The sequence below is a fragment of the Gordionus sp. m RMFG-2023 genome, chromosome 4, assembly GCF_954871325.1.
Source record: "Gordionus sp. m RMFG-2023 chromosome 4, tfGorSpeb1-WG-v2, whole genome shotgun sequence".
Classification (NCBI taxonomy): domain Eukaryota; kingdom Metazoa; phylum Nematomorpha; class Gordioida; order Chordodea; family Parachordodidae; genus Gordionus; species Gordionus sp. m RMFG-2023.
In genome coordinates, this window is record NC_088778.1 from 17,786,622 (window position 1) to 17,811,602 (window position 24,981).

A 24,981-nucleotide genomic window follows, 5' to 3' on the forward strand; every position below is an offset into this window, starting at 1 on the left:
TATAAATAAAATTAAATATTTTTATTTTACACAAAAAATTCATTATAAAATTAATAAATAATATTAATATATTTAAAAATTTACCAAGGCCCGACCCGACCCGGCCTGAATTTTATTTAAAAATATTAGTTTGCTAATTGCCATATTCGTTATTTTTTAACATTTTATAAATTTTTTGACACAAAAGGGTAGAAATATAATTTATATTGTATTGATGTTAAATTATAAAATCAATGGAGATGTTCCTTGGAAAAATGGCAATTATCATAATCGGTATTTATAAAATTTTAGATTTATTTTGACGCTAGTGGGCAAAAATATGTATTTTTAACATGCTAAATTAAAATTTCAATTAAGATGTATCATATAAAAATGACAATTGTTATAATCGTAATTTTTAATGCTTTTTAAATTTTTTTGAACGAAATGGGGCTAAAATAAGTATTGCTAACATGCTTAAATGAAACTTCAATTAAGATATACCCTAAATAAGCGACAATTGTCATAATCGTTACTTTTAAAGTTTTTTGAATTTTTTGACAAAAATGGATAAAAATATAGATTGTAAACATGTTTAATTAATATTTCACGAAGATGTGCAATAAAAAAGTGACAATTGTCATAATTTTTAAATTTTTTGACGAAAATAGGTTTAAATAAAATTTCAGTGAGTATGTACCCTATATAAGTGACAATTGTCATAATCGTTATTTTAAAAGTTTTTTGAATTATTTTTGACGCAAATGAAAATACAGATTGTAAACATGTTAAATTAAAAATTCATAAGATGTAGCATGGAAAATTGTCACTTATCGATGTCACATCCTCACTAAATTTTTTTAACTTATTAACATAGGTCAAAAAATTATTACGTTGCCAGGACCATGACAATATTGATCTTGAGTATCATCCCGAAGAGGATTCGCCATTTATGTCACAAGAGCAACTAAATGACATAACCAGAAATTTACAACTTTCAAAAAGAAAGTCCGAATTTTTAGCCTCAAGGCTTAATGATTTTAAAATTTAAAAAATGGAGTTCGAACTTCATACCGATTCCGTGTAGCATCGTTTAAAAATTTATTCTCTTACGAATTTTTTTTATACTATTCCAACAATCTAGGTCAACTTTTTTTACAACTTAATATTGAATTGGTGCCCGATGATGGCGCTTGTTCATCGATTCAAGCAAAAACAGCTTGAAAGCAGTTTTGCTTCATAACGGAAATTTTAAGCCATCAATTCCCATCGCCTATTCCAACCAGTTAAATGAATCATATGAAATATTTATTGACAAAAATATATTCCATTTACGAATTTAAGATGTGATCTCAAAATGATCGCAATCCTGACGGTCCTTCAGTTAGGCTACACCAAGCATTCGTGTTTTCTTTGTCTCTAGAATTCCAGAGAAACTCTAAAACATTATACAGTATCTGAATGGGAGGATCGTCCCAACGTTCTTGAAAAAAATCGCGTAAATATCCCTGTTTCTAAAAATAAGATTTTGTTGCCTCCGTTGCACCCTGGTGTCAAGTTTTGGGGGGATCAATATTTTGAATGGTACTCAGAGCAGGTCTGAACACCAGATCGGTCTTAAATTTTAGCACCTTAGTTAATATTTTATAGTTTTAAATACTAGAAATCTTTTTTAAAAAGACTTACTTATGATATTAACAAACCCTCATAATTATATATTATGAAGTCTTTGATACATAAATTATATCCTTGATTGGGATTTGGGAAAATTTTAGACCTATCAGCTTTCTTGACCGTTAAAATTGAATTGTAACTGTGAATTTTAACTCTAATTTTACACTTGCATAAATGCTTTCAGTTTCATTTTGGTATACAGCTTATTTTGGTTGTTCAACTTTTGTTATGAAATGTCCCAACCTAGATTTGCTTCTTGGAGTTTTACGTATATAATATATTTAGATTTAGCACTGCTTGTGAATATTTCATCATTTTTTTGTCATTAGTGGTGCTGGTTTTGAGAACTCAACCGTTTCTTATAATTCAACAATGTTTGAGATTATAAATTCTCCAACAGTTTTTATGATGTTTTGCTCAAGTCGGCAAAAAAATTGAAATTTGTTGCCTTTACTTTTAGGAAGATTAAATGTGATCATAATCCTTGCCAGAATACTTTTCTATTTCATAATTTTCATGTTTTTATACATCAAATTATTTTATTGAATTGTATATTAAAATTTTTTTTGATAACCGATTGAAGAATTAACCATTTTCCTATTTTTCAAATATAATTTTAGGCAACTCAAAATACCCAGACTTTGCTAGGAAGGACGTGAGAGATTGGTGGGCCTCTAAATTTGATTTTAAAGAATTTAACACTACAACGGAAGATGTCTTTCTTTGGAATGATATGAATGAACCTTCCGTCTTTAGTGGACCCGAGGTCACTATGCCTAAAGACTGTTTACATTTAAAGGATACGGTCGAACATCGCTCTCTGCATAATTTATATGCCTTGTATGTGGTTAGTTAAATTTAAAAAATCAAATCTAATAATATTTTCGACATTGAATTTGTCTTTATTATTTTTTACTTTAGCTGCGAACCTATTTTTCTCATAGTTGGAGGAATAGATGGGTTTGATCGATTACCAATATAGTGTACAGTTGTTTGCTGCAACCATAAAGATGTTATTTCTTTATGATGTGACAAAAACTCCGATGGTCCGTCTAAGAGTATGTGTACTGGAATCTCGTTTGATTTTTTGTAGGGGTATTAATTCGAAATTTTGTATTTTCTTTTTTACCCCTATGTATATTAAATTGAAGGCGATTTGTTTGTAAAGCGACTAGATCGAGGACAAGTATTTTAACACATGTTTTCGGCCCGTATAAGAGTATTGTTTTTGTTAAGCAACTGGTTTTATTATATTTTAAGCTCTATGGTTAATTTGATCTCCAAATGGATTTAAGAAGCCTTAAATTGCATATTTAACGTTGTATTCTGTATTTACAACGTAAGAACTTAGATATTGAAAATAACAAATTCTATATTGCTGAGTTTTAAATTTGTTTATAGGCTCGATTTGTGTAAAGTTCAGCTTTTGGAATATTTATTTTTAATTATTCAAGATTAAACGTATCAAAGAGGATATTTAATTGAAATTATGCTTGCTGGAGTAAATTGCTGAACGGGAATTATCATTATAAAAATCAGGTCAGATATTATTTATTTCTGGTATCCTAAAAATTACCTGGGGGCATATAACTAAAATTGCATTAATTGCTAGAATTTATTTTGAAAAGAATTAGTTTGTCAGTTTTGTAACTCGTCTAATTTATTATCTAGCCTCAGTGGCTTCCGACATTTGGTAGATAATGATATAATGATTTGCCAGATGTGAGAGGTTTTTGATGAGGCTCATTCTTGTGTTTCATTCTTTCTTAGGATCTTTTGAACCTTTTAATAGTGTTCATTAAGTTAACATATGTGGATATCTTAAAAATCAATTGGATAGTTTGTCTTAAAAATCCTGCTTTAATGGGTTCGTTTTGGGACATTTTAGATTCTGTCCTTATGTTTATTTTAGCCCTTAAGATTCGGTGATCAAAGTTTTATCAGAGTGATAAGTTCTGGAATCTTTGACCGAGCTAAGCTATTTGTCGCTTATAAGAATGTGATCAAATAGGTATTTGGATACAACCGTTCAAGCCTACATCCTTGAGGAGCGGTGTGGAAAGCGAATTTGAGTAGACTTGAGAGTTCAGGCCTCTAGACCAGAATTTAGTCTTTACCCGTTTTGGATGTATTTAAAGGGTAATTCCATATCAAATCGATAAGTTTACAACCCGACTTTTTTAATTTTGATAAAATTTTACAAACTGGGATAACATCATTAGAAAGATCCAAAATTTTAGCCTTGTATGAATAGTTCATGAGATATCAATAGTCAAAAATGTTAAATTTTTGAAAAATAGGATTTAAAAAATTGAGAAGTTAAAATATACTAAAGACCCTTAATCGATCCTTTTAAAAAGATCGAATCCCCATCACGATCTTTTTTTAAAAAAAGGATCACGATCCTTTTCTATTTAAATTTCTGATCGATGCAAAATTAACTAATATAAAAAATAAATAAATATGTAATTGAATTATAATATAAGTATAACAATTAGAATATATTTATTATAATTAAGTTAGCCTTTAATAATAAAATTTTTTCTAAATTATTATCATTTAAAACCACTTTTTTCATTAAGTACATGTTTAGCTTTACTAAACCTTGATGGTTAAGATGTGTTATATTCAATAAATGTCTTTTTTTAATTAACATAATTATTAAAAATATTCACTGAATCATCATTAGAATAAAAAAAATTATTAATGGAAAGAGCATTTTGTGACGAGTTTTTCTCAAAAAAGGTATCGATCCATGCATTCATTTGAAGGATCTGCATATGGTTGACTTTGTATATTTTCTAAATGGGCAATTAACCTTTCTTTTAGAAACAAATTTTGTGTTACATTAATAAAATGCCAATTGAGCTTAAATTTTGGGTGAATTATTGATGCCAATATATTACTGTCATCATATAGTGAAGAAGATCTATAATTTTTATTATATGCATATTGTTATGATCTTCACAAATAATAAAAATTATATTTTTAAAAGAATTAATCACTTCTAAATGCCTCTTTAATTTGAACAGCTAATCTTTGAAGAAGATATTTTGTTTTTGCGTAAAGAGCATTTTGCATAGATCATTGTATGGTTACTTCCATCCGTCTAAAGTAAAATACTTACGTAAATTATGAAATGGTAAAAGATTCTCATTCTCATTTATATCTGCTGTCACATCAATAGAAGTAGATGTATCATCTTCTAAATCTATAATGGAGGACATTATTTAAACCTAGAATTTATATTATAATATAATTAATAAATAAATAAATATAACTTGTTCTTACAAAAAATTTGGGAAATTGTTGAAATATAAAATCAGGTATGGTGGTTGATAAAATATGATGTAGATAGATATTTTTTTTAAAATAATATTTAAATTTAAAATTTTTAAAAGGATCGGGATCGAATATTTAAAAAAATGATCTCGAACACGATCCACAATTTAAGGTCAGGATCTTAAATCCGAGAAAATTGACAGATCGAATCCAGGATCGGCGATCTTTTGATTCGATCTTTATCAACAAAGACCTTTTATAAAGGATTTTTTTTATATTCATGGTGCGAGTTATATTTACGAAGAGTTGGGCTTGCACTCAAAAAAAAAAGAATCCAGATAATAGACTCTTTGTTAATAAAGGATTTTAGATACAATGAAACTGTTTATATATTCTATAAGCCGTTATTTTATTTATATTTTATTCCCTTCATTTTTTTAAAATCATGAAACATAAACCATGTATGACGATATAGCGATGTTATCAGACGCTAAAGATATTGAAATCGATGAAATAAAATTTCCACCCTACAATAAATATTTTTTTTCTCTTCTAAAAGGTGATTTTCTATTAAATATTAAAGATTTTTTTATAATGATGATGTGGTTTTGTTTAAGTTATAAATTTTCGATCTGAAAACTCCATGTGTTTCGCTATTCGATTATTTCTAAATTTAATATTGTATTATTAACTTACATTATATCAATTTGTAAGAAAAAATTTAATTGGGAGAGCCATGGGTTTAGTAATTGATTTTAAATACGAGAATAATTTTTTATGGCGCTCTCATAAGATAACTAATTTTGGGTTTGGTAATTGGTTTTTTAAATAAGAGAATAATTTTTTATAGCGCTCTCATAAGATAACTAATTTTTGTTAAAATAATTATTTTTATCTATTTCTATTAAATTGAGTATTTAGCAATATATTAGATTTTTCCGATTATATTTTATTTGTAAAAATTTAAATTTTCGAAATTTTATTTTATTAAATAGATTGTAAATGAATAATAAAATATTAAATTAAAAGAAATTCTGATAGCAAACACATGGAACTTTCAGGTTCAAAATTTATAACGTAAATAAAGAGTTGGGCAGCACCGGGATTTGTATCTTGTAATAAATATATTTTTAATAAGATACCTGTCTGTATTTGTATTCTTGTATCTTCTCTATTTTTTTGACATCTTTTTTATTTTTGTTTAAAAAATTTAATAATCCCAAATAACTTTATTTTTAGTAAATTCTTTTATTAATTTTAATATTCTCTCTTTTCTATTTTAAAAATATCGGTAAAATATAAAGTATAAAAAAAATCATCTTGAAAACCTAAGACCTATATCAAGATAGATAAAACTATAGCAGATAATGTAAAAGTCTATAGAGTTGGTTATTTTAGATAAACTAATTGCTATAGTTATAGAAAACGCCAATTTTGTCAAGTCATTTATTAAATAGTGTAAAATTAAATTTGACAATGATTATAATAATCTCTAGGAATTTAGTTAAATTAATTATGGTGTGAGTACAATACTTTTTTCATGAAACGATTCTTGGATGTATTTATTATAAAGTGATGGGAAAATGTTAAAAATATGAAATGCAGGTGGAAAGCCCAAATCTTCAGAAAAGATAACAGGTTCAGTTAACTTTCATGTATAGCTAAGTGGAATATACGATATTTTAACTTCATTGTTCAAATATATATAACATAATTTATTATTTGAAATTTGCTACTTCAACTTTACCCACTCCAAATTGAAAAAGGGAGGAAGCCTCTTTTTTTTATTTTAATTTTTATAATAATCTTCTAGCATTCAATTTGATTGAATCTAAAACAATCTTCTAAATTATTGGAGAATATTTTCAGTGTAATTGTAAATATATTTTCTTAATGAAACAAAAATAATTTTTAAATTGCCCATATAATTTTAATACTGCCGAAGTGTTAATAAAAAACTTGAAAATTAGTTATTTACTGACCAAAATTTTAAAATATCTAATAAATGATTTTTATATTGTTTATTTAATTTAAATACTGCTCATTTTGAACTGCATATTTCTTATTTAAAAAAACTGCCGAATAATTTATAAGCCAGAAAGTTATGAGTTTTTTCCACAGCATTCAAGATATGCCTGCTACGATAAAAATTTAGTGGTCATAGTTGATGCTGAGAAAGTTTAGAAACAAAGCTTACTCAAGAAATGTCAGGAATTATGAAATAACAAAATATGTTTACAGAATGGAATTCATAATAGAATTCCATGGTATTGTTAGATAAAATTTAAGCCGAAAACTGCAATCTTTAACCCCCCCCCCAGGGACGTTAAATTATTAAAGAATATGGCCGGGTATATCAATATAAACGTTAATTATTCTTTTCGAAATAAATAAATTATAAACTATGAAACTTTTGGCAAAACCCTGAAGGTAAGCTTCATATTGATATGGGGTTTATAACTTAAACTATCTATAGACTCACTTCTAAGTTAAATGATTTTTCAGATAGAATAGAAACTTAAAAGATTTATAAATGAAAATAAATTGTATATTTTTAAATAACTTTATTGCAAACTGTTTATTAGCTGCTATTCATCCGAAATTGGATTCGGATGGATCAAAATAGAGAATTTAAAAATAAATTAATTAATTTTATAAGAAAGCAAGTTTCATAACCTAATATATTTACAATCACACAGAAATCACTCTCCAATAATTTAGAAGATTGTTTTGGATTCAATCAAATTGAATGCTAGAAGATTATTATAAAAATTAAAATAAAAAAAGCGGCTAAGAAGCGGTCCTCCTTTTTCCAATTTGGAGTGGGTACACGCTCCTTTTAAAAAGTCAGTAGCGGGAGCTAGCTCCTTTTAAAAAAGACCGTTAACAACTCTGATAAGATTATATTTAAAATTATCATATGTATTGATGAGGTGATTACATAATCAAACATTGACATTAATTTTAGCTCTTTCGTTGCATTAGTGCAAGGCAGACTACTTATTATTATGAATTGAAATATAAATTTACTTAATAGATTATTTTAAAATTTATTGAGTTAATTTTTAGTGTATTTAAATCATAATTATTTTAAAAAAATAATGAATTTTTAAAAGGCTTTAGCCGTTTCGGACTATTTAATATTTTGCCACAACTAAATAATCAACTGAAGCGCTGATGGTATTTTAGTATTATATTTTAAAAAATCTTAATGGAATGGTAATAATCGTGTCCAATGTATTTTTACGATCTTTAAGATAATCCAATTCAAAACCTCGAACTCAATATTATTTTTATTATTAAACTCAAAAACATTTGTTTCACCAAAAGAGAAATAATTAAAATTTTCTTGGTTGTATTCTTAATCTAGTGTTAGTTTAATTATGTATCACTACATTTAGCCTTCTTATATATATTTGGAGGTATTTTTTTAATATTCTGACTCAATCTATGAGTTCTTAAAGTGTGGAAAAATTCTTAAATCTTTTGCCCATACAATTTTGAACAGCTTTTAATAAAAGTAGACAGTATTGCGAACCTGAATTTTCAAGTTTAACTAAACTCCTTTTAATCACTAATAGTATGGGCACGAATTCTCTATAAAATGTACTACTCTATCCTTTTAATGCAATTGTTACCAGGTTTAAAACTTTACAGTACTCTTCAACATAAATAATATTCATATCTTTTAAAGTTGAAGTAGAAATTTTCAAATAATAAATTTGAATGTTATTTATATTTGAACAATGAAGTTATAATATCGTATATTACACTTAGCTATACATGGAAGTTAACTGAACCTGTTATCTTTTAGCTTTTCTGAAGATTTGGGCTTTCCACCTGCACTTTATATTTTTAACATTTTCCCACAACTTTAAATCCTTCCAAGAATCGTTTAATGAAAAAAGTATGTACTCAACTCACACCATAATTAATTTAACTAAATTCCTAGAGATTATTACAATCAATGTCAAGATCATTTAATTTTACACTATTTAATAAACGACTTGACAAAATTGGCGTTTTCTATAACTGTAGCAATTAGTTTATCTAAAATGACCAACTCTATAAACTTTTACATTATCTGCTATAGTTTTATCTATATTGATATTAGTCTTAGGTTTTCAAGATGATTTTTTTATACTTTATATTTTACCAATATTTTTAAATTATGACAACAGGAAAGAGGGAAATATTAATAAAAGAATTTACTAAGGTTATTTGGCATTATTAAATTTTTTAAACAAAAATAAAAAAGTATCTTTATTCTATGTCAAAAAAAATTGAGAAGATATAAGATTTTTTATACAATAACGGGTATCTTATTAAAAATATATTTATTACAAGATACAAATCCCGGTGCTGCCCAACTCCTTATTTACGTTATAAATTTTGAACTTGAAAGTTCCATGTGTTTGCTATCAGAATTTCTTTAAATTTAATATTTTATTATTCATTTACATCGAAAATTTAAATTTTTTATACAAATAAAATATAATCGGAAAAATCTAATAGGCTAAATAATCTCATTTTTAGTAGAAATGGAAAAAAATAATTATTTTAATAAAAATTAATTATCTTATGAGAGCGCCATAAAAAAATATTCTCTTATTTAAAATTCCAATTACTAAACCTGGCTGTCCCAATTTAATTTTTTATTAAATTTAGAAATAATCGAATAGCGAAGCATATGTTCAGATCGAAAATTTATAACTTAAACTAAACCACATTATTTATAAAATAATCTTTAATATTTATTAAAAAATCACCTAATTTTTATTTTTATCATTAATCCATTTTTTTATCTCGATTTTACAAATTGTTTTTTCAAAAAGGTTATTTTGCGAATTTTTTTTACCACTTATATTTTAGGAACTATTAGTAATAGGATCTAGGCCAAGATTCGAAATAATTATATTTAGATGGAAGATGTCCTTGTCCACCATGTCATGGTGAGCCAGAGGTATAAGCAAATATCCATTTAGAATTCTTTAAGAGTACAAATAAATGTTGATGCTGAGCATTCGTTAACGATATACTTGAACATCGATTATGTGTAATTTATTTACTAAGCAGCCTATAATTTTTATATAATAAGGTTTCGTGGAGCATACATTATAAAAGGAGATTGTATGTCTTACAGCTCTGCCCAAATTTTACTCATTTTAGTGGGATTTATAGTAGATTGATCGCCTGTCATTATTAGCCTTCAGTGTCTCAACTCTTCTTGGCTACTGGATATCCAGCATATCCTAGGCGCAACTAAGGTGCGAGAAAAGATGATCAACCAATATTTTTATATACTTTAAATTGTGCTAATTCATGATTAATTATTAAGCATAACGCGACATTTGAAGGACTATACCAACGTTCTAATGGAAAAATCAGGCCTTTCGTTTTGGCTCGAGGTTTTTTTGCTGGATCTCAAAGAACTGGTTAGTATATTGGATAATTTAAATTTATTTTAAAAAATTTATTTATTTTTTTATTAATATGATCTCTTTATTTATATTAAAAAGTATGTTGTATAATACTATATTAAAATAACATTTAAAAAAATAAAATAAGTTAACAATTTAAACAAGACAAAAATAAGTTTTAAAAAAAATGGGGGGGGGGGGAAATCTGAAGAAACGAAAATAGTTTAATCTAAACTAGGGTTGTCAAAAATCTTGAGATTTAAACCAAATTCTAATATTTAAATCAGAGACCTGCAGAGGTACCATTTGCACGGCCCGGCCCGGTTTTAAATTTTTTAGGCCCGGCCCGGATATTTTTAAAAAAAATTTTTTACGGCCCGGCCCGGATTTAAAAATTTAAGGCCCGGCCCGGATATTTTTTAAAAAAATTTTTACGGCCCGGCCTGGCCGGATTTAAAAATTTCAGGCCCGGCTCGGAATTTTTTTAAATTATATTCGACCTGGTATATACAAAAATTCACCTATGAGGTATTTACCATATTTTTCAGTGAGTATTATCGCTTATTATTTAAAAAATGCATGTAAAAAGCTAATATTTTGAGAATATTATATTGAATTTATAAAAATTATAAAACTGTTATTTATAAAAATGGATATTTTGAGCATATACTATATTATATATTGCATTTATAAAAATAAAACTAATATTCATAAAAATGGTAATAATATTTGTCATATACTATATTTTATATTACATTTAAAAAAAATAAAACTAATATTTAATTTATAAAAATGGAAAATATTTTGAGAATATAATATATTGTATTTAATTTATTATTTAATTTATAAAATAAAAATAAATCGCTATTTAAAAAAATGCATGTAAAATAAATAGTATTTTGAAAATATAATCTAATTGCACAATATTAATATAATTTATTTTATAATATAAATTTTTAACAAAAGAAGATAATTGTATTATATAATATTGTAAAAAAAAATAATGAAAAATGTTGGATTAAAAACTTTCATGACTCAAGGTAAATATAATAAATGCAATAAATATTTGACAGTTTGCAAAGTAAAAAACCAGCATGATTGACGAAACCCTATACTCAAGAAAGATATTAAAAATTCACAAATTATCATGAAGAAAGAAAAGCATATCTACCTTTTCAGGTTGAAGATTACTTCTTCTTTCTTCAAAATTCTCCAGTAGTGGAAAATTCCGCTCACAGCTTGCACTAAACAGGAATTGCCAATTTGCTAAAATTGGAAATTCGCTTTGATGACCGCCCACCACTCTAAAAATTATCCACCTTAAATGTTTTATCTATTATTTATGTAATTATAATATTCATCATCGGGTATTGACATATTACCAGAATTACCATCGCCCCATTTGTCATAAAACGATTTTGTTTGTTTAACAACAGACGTAATTTGACTGGTCGATGGTATTTCATTTACTTCCTGAGCCTCTTGTAATTTTATATAATCTTTTACATAGTTTTCCGTCATTTTGCGATCTGTCCCTGACTACATACATAATTGCTTGAATTTGGGACAGAGAAAAAGAGAAATAAAATGATACTTGTGTAAAACAAATTTTTCAATTAAAAAATGCTTTATATTAAGTAAAATCAATTACAAACTTTAAGAAGTGATAATCCTTTATTTGATTGTTTTGGTAAAATATATTCTAAAAATTTAGATATGAATTATAAAAAAATATATTCATAATACTTGAATATTGGGGCTTATTTAAGATATTCCTTTATTTAATTGTTTTGGTAAAATATGTTGTAAAAATTTAGATATGAATTATAAAAAAATATATTAATACTTTGAATAAATTTGCAGGAAATTAATAATTAGATCGATCTGTGGGTTGTTAGGTAGTGTTAACCATCACCCAATATTATATTAATCATAACTATAATATAATATAATCTTATAACCACTAACTCATAATGTAAAAATTTTTATAAAAAATATTAAGGCCCGCCCGGCCCGGGTTTAACAATCTTAAGCCCGGCCCGGATATATTAAAAAAAAATTTTTTAGGCCCGGCCCGGATATGTTTAAAAAAATTTTTTTTAGGCCCGGCCCGGGTATATTTAAAAACAGAGCCGGGCCGGGTTTAGGGCCGGGCCTGCAGGTCTCTGATTTAAATTATAGAAGTTACAGATTTGAAAAATATCATACATTATTTTTTTTAACTTAATTATAATATTTCTTTGTAAAAAATTAATGCTTCAGGAGATCCGTTTAGGGAATTATTGAAAAACTATATATGAATAAATCATGAGCTAATTTTTATTTTGTAATCAAAAAATCGATATGTACAAACTCTTAAAAAAATAAAGTCATTCATTTTCTAAAACGAATATTATTATGAATATCCTTAATAAAACTTCTAAACTATTAAAATTTTATTTTTTTGACTAATAAAATAATGGTGGTTTTATTACTTTTAATTTTAGCTATCGTTATTTCCCAATTGGATGTCCTGATTTAGCCAAATTTAAAATATTCGTTAATACACTTAATTTAAAATAATCTTGATCATTAGTTTTGTGGCAATTTATTATGTCCCAATTAAAACTCTCCCTCTCTTCCCTTTTTCTGATAGAGGCTAGTTTTTAAATTATAATATGATAAATATGGTTAATTAATCCGTTTTCTAAGGATAAATCAATTTTTATTATTAAATATTACACAAATCAAATAAGTATTCTAATCATTTTTAAAATATTTGGTTATTTGACAAAATTTAAAAAAAGATTAAATAGAAAAAATTCTGGGGAGCCTCGCGAAGGTTTTTACTTAAGGCAGAGGATAGCAATAGCCATTCTTAAGGCTAATTATGTTTGTTTTATTAATTCGATCTCTCCTGATGATTAGATGAAGGAGGTTTTGAATAATTTCTGCTGCTTTCGCTTATGCCTCAATATTGTCCTTTTGTTATTATGATTTTTTTTTTCGTAATTGTTTACTAATTATACTAATTATATATTTTTCAATGATGATTTATATATAAATAATGAATTTTTTTCTAATAAATAAATTATAAGCATCTTAAAAAAAAATTAGATTAGTTTAATATTTAATAAGTATTATATGGTTGTTTTTATAATCTACCATCCTGAAAATCAACATAATCCATCAAATCTGTTCAAATTTAACAAACACTCGTTTAATAAAAATATGTTAGATTAAATAAAAAAAAATGAATGATGGTTAGCAAGACTATTTAATTTATAGGAAAACAATCAATAGTCAGTAGAGTATTTCTATCCTATGGAATGTATTCCAAACATAGGAATCGTTTAGGAAAACTAGTTTTCTTTTAAACAATTAAATTCAATTACCAATTTCGAATGCATGAAAAGTTCCAATGCACTGCTAAAGTTAGGCATAAAAGTTGATCTTTTAATGTTAACATCTAGTTTTTGGATTAATTATAATGAAAAAATTATTTTTATGGTAAATTCTAAATAATACATTATAACAACTGATGTTTCTGTTATTTTTGCTAAATTATATATTTATTTTTCTAGACTACAAACCTTGAACCCGAATCGGGTTCAGAGCTATTTCACTAAACCAGAACCCTCTTTTTAGAAGGAGGATTTGCAGCCCTGAATTTAGCAATAATTTTTTTTTTTAGAATATAAAATAATTTCTCACTATATTGAGATCAGAATTATACAATTAAATATGTCAAATATTGAAACATTATAATAGAAAATGAATCAAGTATTTTTTCTAATAGGTAATGATTACTAGTACAATTTAGTATTTTTCTTATGAAAATTATTTCTTTGTCTTTCCTTATATTAAGTATTTTGATCAAATTTAGTAAACAGAATTTTATTAAAAATATATTTAAATCATGGTTCCATGATCACCATTAATTTGAGAATTTTTTTTTTACCGAAAATCATAAAAAATAACTCATATGGAAATAATTATTGGTATAAAGTGATAATCAGAAAAGTAATGGTTTCCTTTCAACTGTAATAATCGGATCAATGTTTGGGTTGGAGGAAAATTGGGAGATACAAATGAAATTAAATAAGGTGTTTTCCTCTAAAGCAAGGAAAGTTTGTGAGCCTATAAGGTCTTTTCCTATAAGACAAAGCTGAATTACCAATTAAAATATTTTTTATCAAAAATATAAACTCATTTATTTTATCTAAATTGAATAATGGAACTGCAATTAATATTTCATACAGATGACTAGTCAGTGCCTGTGGGAAGAAAGAATTAGTTCTTTAAAATGGGTTTTTAAAGAATGCTTTTTATCCATTTATTGAATCAAATATTTTATAAAAACTTGCATAATTTTATCCATTATGTTTTAACTACTTATTATATGAACGCTAGCTACCGTGTGGACCGGCGACAACACTGCCGATTGGGGTCATCTTAAAATAAGCATCCCTATGATGCTTTGTCTTTCGGTTACAGGCATGACTTTTTCTGGAGCCGATGTTGGTGGATTTTTCAGAAACCCTGATGAGGAATTGCTTGTCAGGTGGTATCAAGTAATATGCATATTTATTTAAATTTTTTCTTTGTCCCTTTTTTGAAAATTTATTATATAATCTTTTTTCCTGTCAGTATGTATTTCATAGTATTTTAATATGCAAGACAGAAAATAAAAGAGTGCGGAACACGATATTTCAGCTTGGTTTGAGTAGTAGGTTACTCATTTATGTCATTGGTAAAAAGTATAAAATAGTATAGTACGCACTTTATAATATAGCTCTAAAATAAAAATACATTACATAAAAATTTTATTAGTTTTTATTTTTTAACTATCTCTCTACTATATTTATTCTTGTTTAAAATAAAAATAACATTTTCATATTTAAAGATGAGCAAAAATTTGTAATGAGGCACTCAAGTTAGGAATTTCATCCTACACTTGGATAAGTGGGGGGTCAGGTTAATTTTTTTTTGCACATTAAAAAAATAGTTAATTACCGAGAATATATAATAAATAATTGGAAACAATGCTTCATTTTTTTTATACATTGATTTTTCATTCCGAGCCATTAGGAACGTCTCTGCTATTTATTCAGCTGAACTCCTGAAAATAAATAAATACAAGGACATCTATAAAAAGATCAACATTGATATTTTGATCATAATGTTAATTATGAAACGCATTATTTTAAGGGGAAAACATTAATACCCCATTATTAAAATAATAAAATTTACTATACAAGGCGTCTCTTCCCAAATATTCCCACTATTAATCCATCTAAGGCATCTAAAGAAAGATTATTTATGCCAGAAGTGTCAGGCCCTATATTCATATGTCTCTTTCACTAATTGTAGGTCGACTGGGTTTCCCATATTTCTATTTGTCGCAGACGGATGGGTGCGCCCAAAGGGTACCGGCCTCATTTCGTTGCAGTTTTTACGATTGAGTGCCCTCTTGACATCAACCTCTTCGTTACTTTTACTATCCGTCAAGATGACGATGATCCTATTCTATCCCAGAAAATTTCACATTCGATATAAATTTTGTTTTATTTCACGTTACGATCTTTAATTAAACCAAATATCGTGTTCTATTCCATTAACCTTATTTATTTATAGTAACTAAAGCTATTTTTTAATCAATTTGACCCTAAATATAAGGGACAATGACTCAAAATCTTAATAATGAATAACCTAGGCATATATTTAAATTTTTATTTAACTGACATAAATATATTGAGACTTGCAAAATATTAATAGTGGTTATTTTATAAAAACTTTTATGTTTCTTTTCCTTCTCATTAATAAACAGTGTGCTACATAGTCTTACCTGCTATCCATAATCATATGTCTTTCTAAGTTTTATATAATTAATATCGGAAAGGCTGCAGCTTTTCAGCCATTTTTCCGAGCACATTCTCATATCGATTCAAAACGTAGAGAACCATATTTATTACCCCAAGCTTTGGAATCAATCAGAGAATCTATTTACGAAAGATACACATATATTCCATATTGGTTTATTTTTCCTTATTTATTAAGATTATATTATAACGTATAATAATTAATTTTTATTTAGCAGGATATAAGACAAAAAAATATAAAAAACAGATTGGGTGGGGGGGGGGGGGATTGGGAGTAAAATTTATATTTTTATTATCCATCACTTCACGAATAATATTATTTGTTAAAACAGTATTGGGCCATTATTATTGGAAGATATATCATCAACATCATTTAGGGCTATGATTTGAAGCTCTTTCCTTTGAAAGAGATAAGAGAAAATTAAAAATTTGAAACTTATTGATAAAACAAAATTTTTTATTTCTGACTATGACAGTTATCTCAAAAATTATTAAAAATATAAATTAAATTTAAGAAACTGTGAAATAATAAATTAATTGCCTTCCTAATATCATTAATATCTTTTAGGGCTATTTGAAGTTCTTCATAAAATTAACAAGTGAAAATTCAAAATGAAACTTATTAAGTGATAAGGCTAAAATTTAATTCTGAAATTGTGATCTTATATATGGATTGTATATAAAAATTGAATTTAAGAAAATTGGAAATAACTTAACTAATATAAATCAATTATCCTCCCATATATTTTGCAAGTTATGAACTATGTTTCGTACTTTTCAACAAATCTACTTAGTTAATTAAACTATATATACTCTGTTAAAAATTAGTTTAAAACATTTTTATATATATTCGAGAATATCATCTGAGAATTAGGCTATTCCATATTCACATTTTTGTCAAAAATAACTCATAAATCAATTTATAATTGATAATAAACCGAAATATTTTAAAAATAGTTTAAATTATGGCCAATATAAGGTTATACCATTATATTGAAAATATAAAAACTAATATGGAGATGGAATTATCTTATTCTCAGACTACTATATGTCATAATGGATATTTATCTTTAATTTGGCTAATTAATTATAAGTAAAGACTTATATTATTTCGCTCAGAATTTTTTCCCCTGAATTGCTCTGTAAAAAATACTTAAATCTCAAAAGATTTGGAATTGATTCGCGGGAACTTATTTCCATAATTTAAATTTTACTACCATGAGTGCTAATCATTTTACAATTAAAAAAATGTTACATAAAATTGGAATGATATTTATCGAATTACATTTATATGTAAAATATAATCTTTAATCGTTTTGGTGTTGTTTTTTTTTATCTATCTACCTCAATATGAGTTATAAATTTTCCAGCTAATTTTGATTGTCATTAATATTTAAAATATGGTGAAAAAAAATAAGGAAATTAATAAAAGATTCTCGAAGAAAATAAGATATATACTGTTATATGTAAAATTTTAAATATGAATATTAAAAAGAATCTGTATTTGTATCTTTTGTCAAGAAAATAAAAATGAAAAAGATACAAGATTCTTTTCAGAATAAAGGATCTTAGATACAGATACTAGTATTTTATTAAAAATGTCAAAAAGATACTGAGTAAAAGATACAAAAGGATCTTGTATCTTAGATACTAGTATTCGCGGTATTGCCCAACTCTGCGAATATTTTACTGTCATCATACAATAAAGGAAATATATTAATCAATGATAAATAATTTATTATTAAATAAGTGTTCGTTCATATGAATTAGGTATCTGAAAACTTAGCCCATATTAACACATCAATATATATTTTATTAATTATTGTAAATAATTCTTATTATATGCATGTTATTAAGCTCTTCACAAATAAATAATAATTTATTATTAAATAAGTGTTCGTTCATATGAATTAGGTATCTGAAAACTTAGCCCATATTAACACATCAATATATATTTTATTAATTATTGTAAATAATTCTTATTATATGCATGTTATTAAGATCTTCACAAATAAATAATAATAACTGTATTTTTGAACGAATTAATTACTTCTAAATGACTAATATTTGAAGAAGATATTTTGTTCTTACATAAAGAGCATTTTGCACTGATCATTGTATAGTTATTTCCATCCATTTCACATAAAGTAAAATACGTAAATTATGAAATGGTAAAAGATTCTAATTCTCACTTATATCTGCTGTACATCAATAATAGATGTATTATCATCCAAATATATAATGGAGGACATTATTAAAACCTAGAATTTATTTATATTATATATAATAATACTAGAATTTATTTATATTATATATAATAATAAATAAAACTTGTAGGCTCTAAATTTCGTTTTAGATAAAATTAGAAAATTGTTGAAATATAAAATATGGTGGAATGGAAGTTGATAAAATATGATGTAGATATTTATTTTTTAAAAAAATAATATTTTAATTTAATTTTCAAAATTTTTATTTTATTTATTGCTTTTTAAGTACAAAATTAATATTTAAAAGGATCGGGATCGAATATTAAATAAAATGACATCTATCACGATCCTCAATTTAAGTCAGGATCATAAATCCAGGAAAATTGACAAATTTAGGATCGAATCCTGGATCTGCGATCTTTTGATTCGATCCTTAACAACTGATTTGCTTTAAAAAATATCATGGTACAAATATTGCTTGAATTGCTAGAAAATTCTTAACTGCTAGTTAGAAGACTCGAAATCTATATAATAAACTATTTACTGTTTAAATATTAAAGACCTTTTATTATTGGTTTTCCACCATACTAATATGTCATCCTTTAATGAAATATGAGAATCTTTCAAATAAGTATGAAGTTCTGAAATTTTTTCTTCTTTCATTTCTGCAGATATACAATCCCCATACAAAAATATTTTTTGGGATATAATATTTTCTTCTTCTTCTTCTCCGTTTTATGGCGATTTCCAGGTTTACCCGGGTAGGCCAGTTTTCCCTCTGATTTTTCTTTTCCATTTTTGACGGTCCTGAGCATCAATACTTGTAAGATTCAAGCTTCTCATATCCGCCGCTATCACATTTGTCCACGTCATCTTGGGTCTTCCTCTAGGTCTTGATCCTCCTACTTCCATCATTGTGCATCTCTTTACCCAGTCATCTCTTGTCATACGTTCCACATGCCCAAACCATCTTAGTCTATTTCGTCGCATTACCATACCAATCATTTCTATACCTAATCTTGCTCGCAATTCCTTGCTAGTTTTTCTCTCTCTCAGAGATACCCCACACATCCATCTAACCATCCTCATCTCTGTTCTTTCTAATTTGGCTTCGTGAATTGCTTTCATTGCCCATGTTTCACCGCCATAAACTAAACAACTCCTCACGCAGCTTACGTAAACTTTCCCCTTTAACTTCAGAGAAACTTTTTTATTTGTAAGAATAGATGACATCTCTCTGAACTTCTTCCAAGCTTGTCTGATCCTTGCAACAACAGCAGAATCTACACCACCATCTGCGTTTAGCATATCACCTAAATAACAAAACTTATCCACTTTTTCTAGGGTTAACCCATTGCCAATATCCAGACCACCATTTTTTAGGTTATCATTATTATGTATCCCTTTCATGCATGTTTTACAAATAAAGGTCATTCTTTCTAACATCAAACTGCCTTTTTTCCCACTACATCTTTTATGTACCCATTTCTGGCATCTGGTGCATTGGATAGAATTTCTAGCAACTCCTTTCCCACATACACCACAAGGCCACTTACCTGATTCTTCTATCTTTAGATTTTCCCCACCAATCATCACCTTTGTTTTTGATGCATTCATTTTCAGGCCCTTTGCTTCCATAGTCATCTTCCATTTACTAACTTTATCCCTCAATTCTCCCTCACTGTTTGCCATTAATACAAGGTCATCTGCATATAATATCTCCCAGGGAAGTCCTTCACGCATTTCTCTAGCCACCACATCCATTACTAAGATAAATAATAATGGACTCAGCACGGATCCTTGATGAAGTCCTACCTTCACCTCAAAGCTGTCACTATCACCATGATCCGTCCGTACTGCTGTTTGTGCTCCAACATACATTGCCATCACTGCGGTAACTAACCATTCCTCCACACCGGATTTTCTCAAGGCCCATCTTGTAATCTCACGCGGCACCCTATCAAATGCTTTCTCCAAATCAACAAACGCATAATAGAGTTTCTTTTCCTTCGCAAGATACTTCTCCTGAATTTGTCTCACCACAAAAATTGCATCTGTCGTGCCTTTTCCCGATGTAAAACCAAACTGCATTTCATCAATTTTGATTTGTTCCCTTATCCGCTTTTCTAACACTCTCTCAAATACTTTCATTGCATGTTCCAAGAGTTTAATAGCTCTGTAAGACCCACAATCTAAAGGATCACCTTTCCCCTTGTATACTGGGATAATTATACTTCTTCGCCAGTCCTCGGGAATAGTACCTTCTGTGACAATCTGATTTGCTAAATTCATTAACCATTCAATCCCTAAATCATCAGAACCTTTAAACATCTCTGATACCACCATCGTTAAACCCGATGCCTTCCCTTTCTTCATCTTTTTCACTGCTCTCCTTATCTCGTCCTTGCCAAATTTACACCCTGGACCTTCTACCTTTGCACAACTAATATTATTATTCCATTCATTTTCTTCATTCAAAAGTCCTTTCATGTAAATCTTCCAGGTGTTCTTAATACCACTACTATCAATCGTCATTTTTCCTTCCATATTTTTCAAACACTTTACACCTATCACATCCTGCCTCTTTTTTGACATCTGTTTTGCCATTCTAACCATATTTCCAATTCCATCAGCGCATTTCATTTCTTTAGCAAACTCGTGTCTTTTTTCTTCTTGAGCCTTCGCTATTAATTTCTTAGCATTTCTTTTAGCCATCTTGTAAATATCATTATCACTATTTTCTTTGCTATTATACCATACTTTGAAACACCTCCGTTTCTCATCCACGGCTTTCGCTACCTCTGGGCTCCACCACCAAGTCTCCTTATGTCTAGGCGGCCCTTTTGTCCATCCACATACCTCCTCAGTTGTCATTACCCAAGCTTTCTTCATGGCTTCCCACTTGTCATTCACCCCAGATGCTTGTGCCACCTCCGCCTCCCTAATCGCCAATGCCATATTGAATTGACGTCTAGCATTCTCCTCCTTCAATTTCCAAACCTTCAGCCTTGGGACAAACTTTCTTTTAGTGACCCTGGCACCTTTAAGAGTGAGATCTCCTACAACTAGTCGATGCTGATTTATACATTCCTCTCCCGGTATCACTTTCACATTTTTTATTATACATCGATCACATCTCCTTAATAACAAGTAATCCACAACACTTTTGGTACTACCCGACTTATAAGTCACCAGCTTCTCTGATTCTTTCTTAAACATTGTATTACAAACAATCATATCCATAGCATCACTAAATTCTAAAATCCTCTCTCCTTCCAAATTTCTCATGCCGTAACCGAACCCTCCATGTACTCCTTCATAACCCTCACTACTCGCTCCCACATGTCCATTCAGATCGCCAGCCAGGATAATCCCCTCTTCATTTGCCAGTCTCGATGTCACCCCCAATAGACTGTCCCAAAATACATCTTTCTCTTCTTCACTTCTTCCAACCTGAGGAACATATGCCGAGATCATATTATATAGCTTTCTACCAATAATCATCTTGATAACCATTATCTGGTTGTCTAGCCTTCTCACTTCGACTACTTTGTCTACCAATTTCTCCGCAACCAATACCCCAACTCCAGCCTTACCATCATTACCTCCTTGCCAAAAGAATTTATACTTTTCGCTAGTCTTGCCAATCATTCTGGTCCCATTTCCTTTCCATCTAGTCTCCTGTATGCAGCACACATCTATATGTCTTCTGTGCAATACATCGACGACTTCTCCCGCTCTTCCCGTCATACTCCCAACATTCCATGTCGCGACCCTAACTCGATCACCCGTAAACTGGTTTCTCCACTTTTTAATAGGTCGTTTATGGCCGTCATAGGTTTCATTTTCATGAATAGTGGTTCCACCAGGTTTCCCATCCTTCTTTTTGTCGTAGGCGGATGAGGAGGCCCACGGGGTACTTTGGGCTGTACCCCGCCCATGCTTTGTTGTAACCATAGGGAAATTTTTGTAGCATGGTTTTTACAATCGGATGCCCTTCCTGACATCAACCTCTTTAAGTGGTTTTTACACCCCGTCGAGGAGACGGTGATCCTATTCTAGACCCAGATCACAGGGAACCTTTTAGACCTCCATTTGCCGCCAAAAGACGTTGCCACTCCCCCGCCACGATGAGGCTGAAGGTAGGATTTTGGGAGACTTTAGAATATTTCCTCGACTTTAGAATATTTCCTCAGAAGTATGAGGAAATGGGGTATGCAAGTCAGATATTTTTTAATATAAATGAAGAATCAATATAGTATGCAATTAAGGCTATGAATGGATTTTTATTTATGCTACTCGACATATCTATAGTAAACTTATTAAGGAATCTATATTATTTAAAATCTCCCTTAATGAATTTTTTAGTTTTTCAAAATTAGTTGTCTAAAATTTTCTAACTTTGTTTTTTGACCAGATTGTAGCAGTTGAGTTTAAGTATATTATTAAATTGTGAAGACCTGAACTTTCAAAAGTCTTCATTGGCAAGCAGTCCACTATTAACTTTATTATTAATTGGTTCATCAGTTTGAAATTTATCTAATGGTATTGAGGAAAGAGACTTTGTGCTTGTGGGTGGTATATTGGAATAAGAATGTAAGGTATTTTCATTATTTGGCAAAAAAATCGAACGCGCTACGTTCAACGTTCACCTTCAAGAAAAGGAACGCGTTCACATTCGTTCAAAACTTTACGAATTAATTTTATTTAATTTAAAAATAAATACCATATATTTTTTAACACAATATATTAACCATGTTTAAAATTAAATCAATAAAAAAATATTTTTATTATTTAAAAAAAAAATTCCAATAATAATTATTTATATTAGGTACACCTTATTTTATGAATCGGAAAATTCAGGGATGCCCGTAATGAGACCTTTATGGGTTGAATTTTCTAAAGAGGAAAAGACCTTTGATATCGACAATACACATATGATTGGTAAATTTATACATTTACTATTGTTGTTAAAAGCTACTTTTGAAAATTAACTAGTTACTTAATTAAAAAAGTGTAACATTTTCCAAAAATAACTAGTTATATTGCAAGTTAATTCTTAATTTATTTGTACAGTTCCATTTCTTTATAATTTTTTAATACGATTTACAAATTTTAATTAAACGAATTTAAAAGAAATACAAATTAATATAACGAAACAAACAATTGCACTGAAAAAAACATACTACATTATAATATTTATTTGGACTGTTAAATAGATTTTTATTTGACTTTATTAGTAACAAATATTTTCAAATTGGTCTCTAAAAGGTGTACTCGATTTTCTTAAAAAAAAAGCTTTCCTAGACTAATAATATTCTATAGGAGCTTTGGATATAAAGAGGCATTATATTTATAACAGTAATTTTTAGTTTGGGAAATCATAATACAAAGATAGTAAATGATATATATATCAAAGATCTGCAGTCCCAGAGCGGACCGAAAAATAATGATATGATTTTAAAAATCCGAAAAATAAAACTAGTAATATTTCTCCATTAACAACACTAATATTTATATAAATTTAATGAATAAAAATTATTGTTAATGACTAATTTTATGAACTATCTACATTGTTAGCAACTAAAAAATATTCAGCCTTATTTTATTTACCTTTAAAGATGTAATAAAATTTTATGTACATTTTCTGCCTCTGAATTTAATAATAAAGTATCAAGTCCTACAAATTTTTCCAACATTTATATTTGATATTTAATTTATTCTGCATTGAACGCATTTTAAATGAAATATTTGTTTTGTTTTAAGGTGATGCATTATTAATACATCCAGTTACTGACCCGGGGACTATTGAAGTCAACATGTATTTTCCAGGAAATAATGTAACTTTATAATATTTATATAATTTAAATCTTTATGAAAATTAGATATGGTATAATACTTACACGGGCGAAGAAGTTCATGTCAAAATATCAAATATTCATCCAGTGGCTACAAAAGAGAATGTAAATTTTAGTTTAGTATTGGATTTTAAATAGAAATATAAGATTTTGACTTGATTGCATTGGTTTTTAAAAAAATATATCAAATTAAAATTTTTGAACTCTGAGCTGTGAATTGAGTTTAGAGGGAATTTTAACTGGACAAATCATTCATGATTCGGTCGACCCCCTTCGAATTTTATAAAATTTGGTAAGAAAAGAAAGGTTAGTGTAGTTAAAAAATAGCCAAAATTTTAGCCTAGTAATATTTATATTTTTGGAGATATTAGGGTTCAAAGTGGCAAAAATGACGTAATTTTACCATTATCTGCCTTCATTCAATTAAGCATATCTTAAAAACTACATAATTTTAAATAATAAATTTAATATAAAAATTACGTACAAAGATTCTACTTTGAGATAAAAAAAATTTTTCCAATTTCCGGTCATTTTATTCAATATGCAAGGACTAAAAACAATTTTTTGGAAATAATACGACCTTCAATTTAAAAAAAAAATTTAAAAATTGGTCTGGAACGCGGCCATCTTCATTCTCTAAATCGATAAAAATGTTTAGAAAAGTGTATAAATATTTTCCCTAAAGAGGGCGTCTTTGTAT

At 27.9% G+C, this 24,981-nt stretch overlaps 1 protein-coding gene across 3 annotated transcripts in view; it reads left to right on the forward strand.

Annotated features, from left to right (window-relative positions):
- Positions 1-24,981, forward strand: part of LOC135928505 (neutral alpha-glucosidase AB-like) — a 72,832-nt gene that overhangs the window by 24,017 nt on the left and 23,834 nt on the right. For all 3 annotated transcript variants that reach the window (XR_010572360.1, XM_065464967.1, XM_065464968.1), the window contains exons 11-17: positions 2,274-2,500; positions 10,274-10,370; positions 14,748-14,908; positions 16,237-16,370; positions 23,255-23,367; positions 24,190-24,263; positions 24,309-24,386. Coding sequence is in view for 2 of the 3 variants with exons in the window: in XM_065464967.1 (XP_065321039.1) it covers positions 2,274-2,500; positions 10,274-10,370; positions 14,748-14,908; positions 16,237-16,370; positions 23,255-23,367; positions 24,190-24,263; positions 24,309-24,386 (884 nt within the window). In the remaining variant the exon portion in view is untranslated. The remainder of the gene's footprint in view (positions 1-2,273; positions 2,501-10,273; positions 10,371-14,747; positions 14,909-16,236; positions 16,371-23,254; positions 23,368-24,189; positions 24,264-24,308; positions 24,387-24,981) is intronic.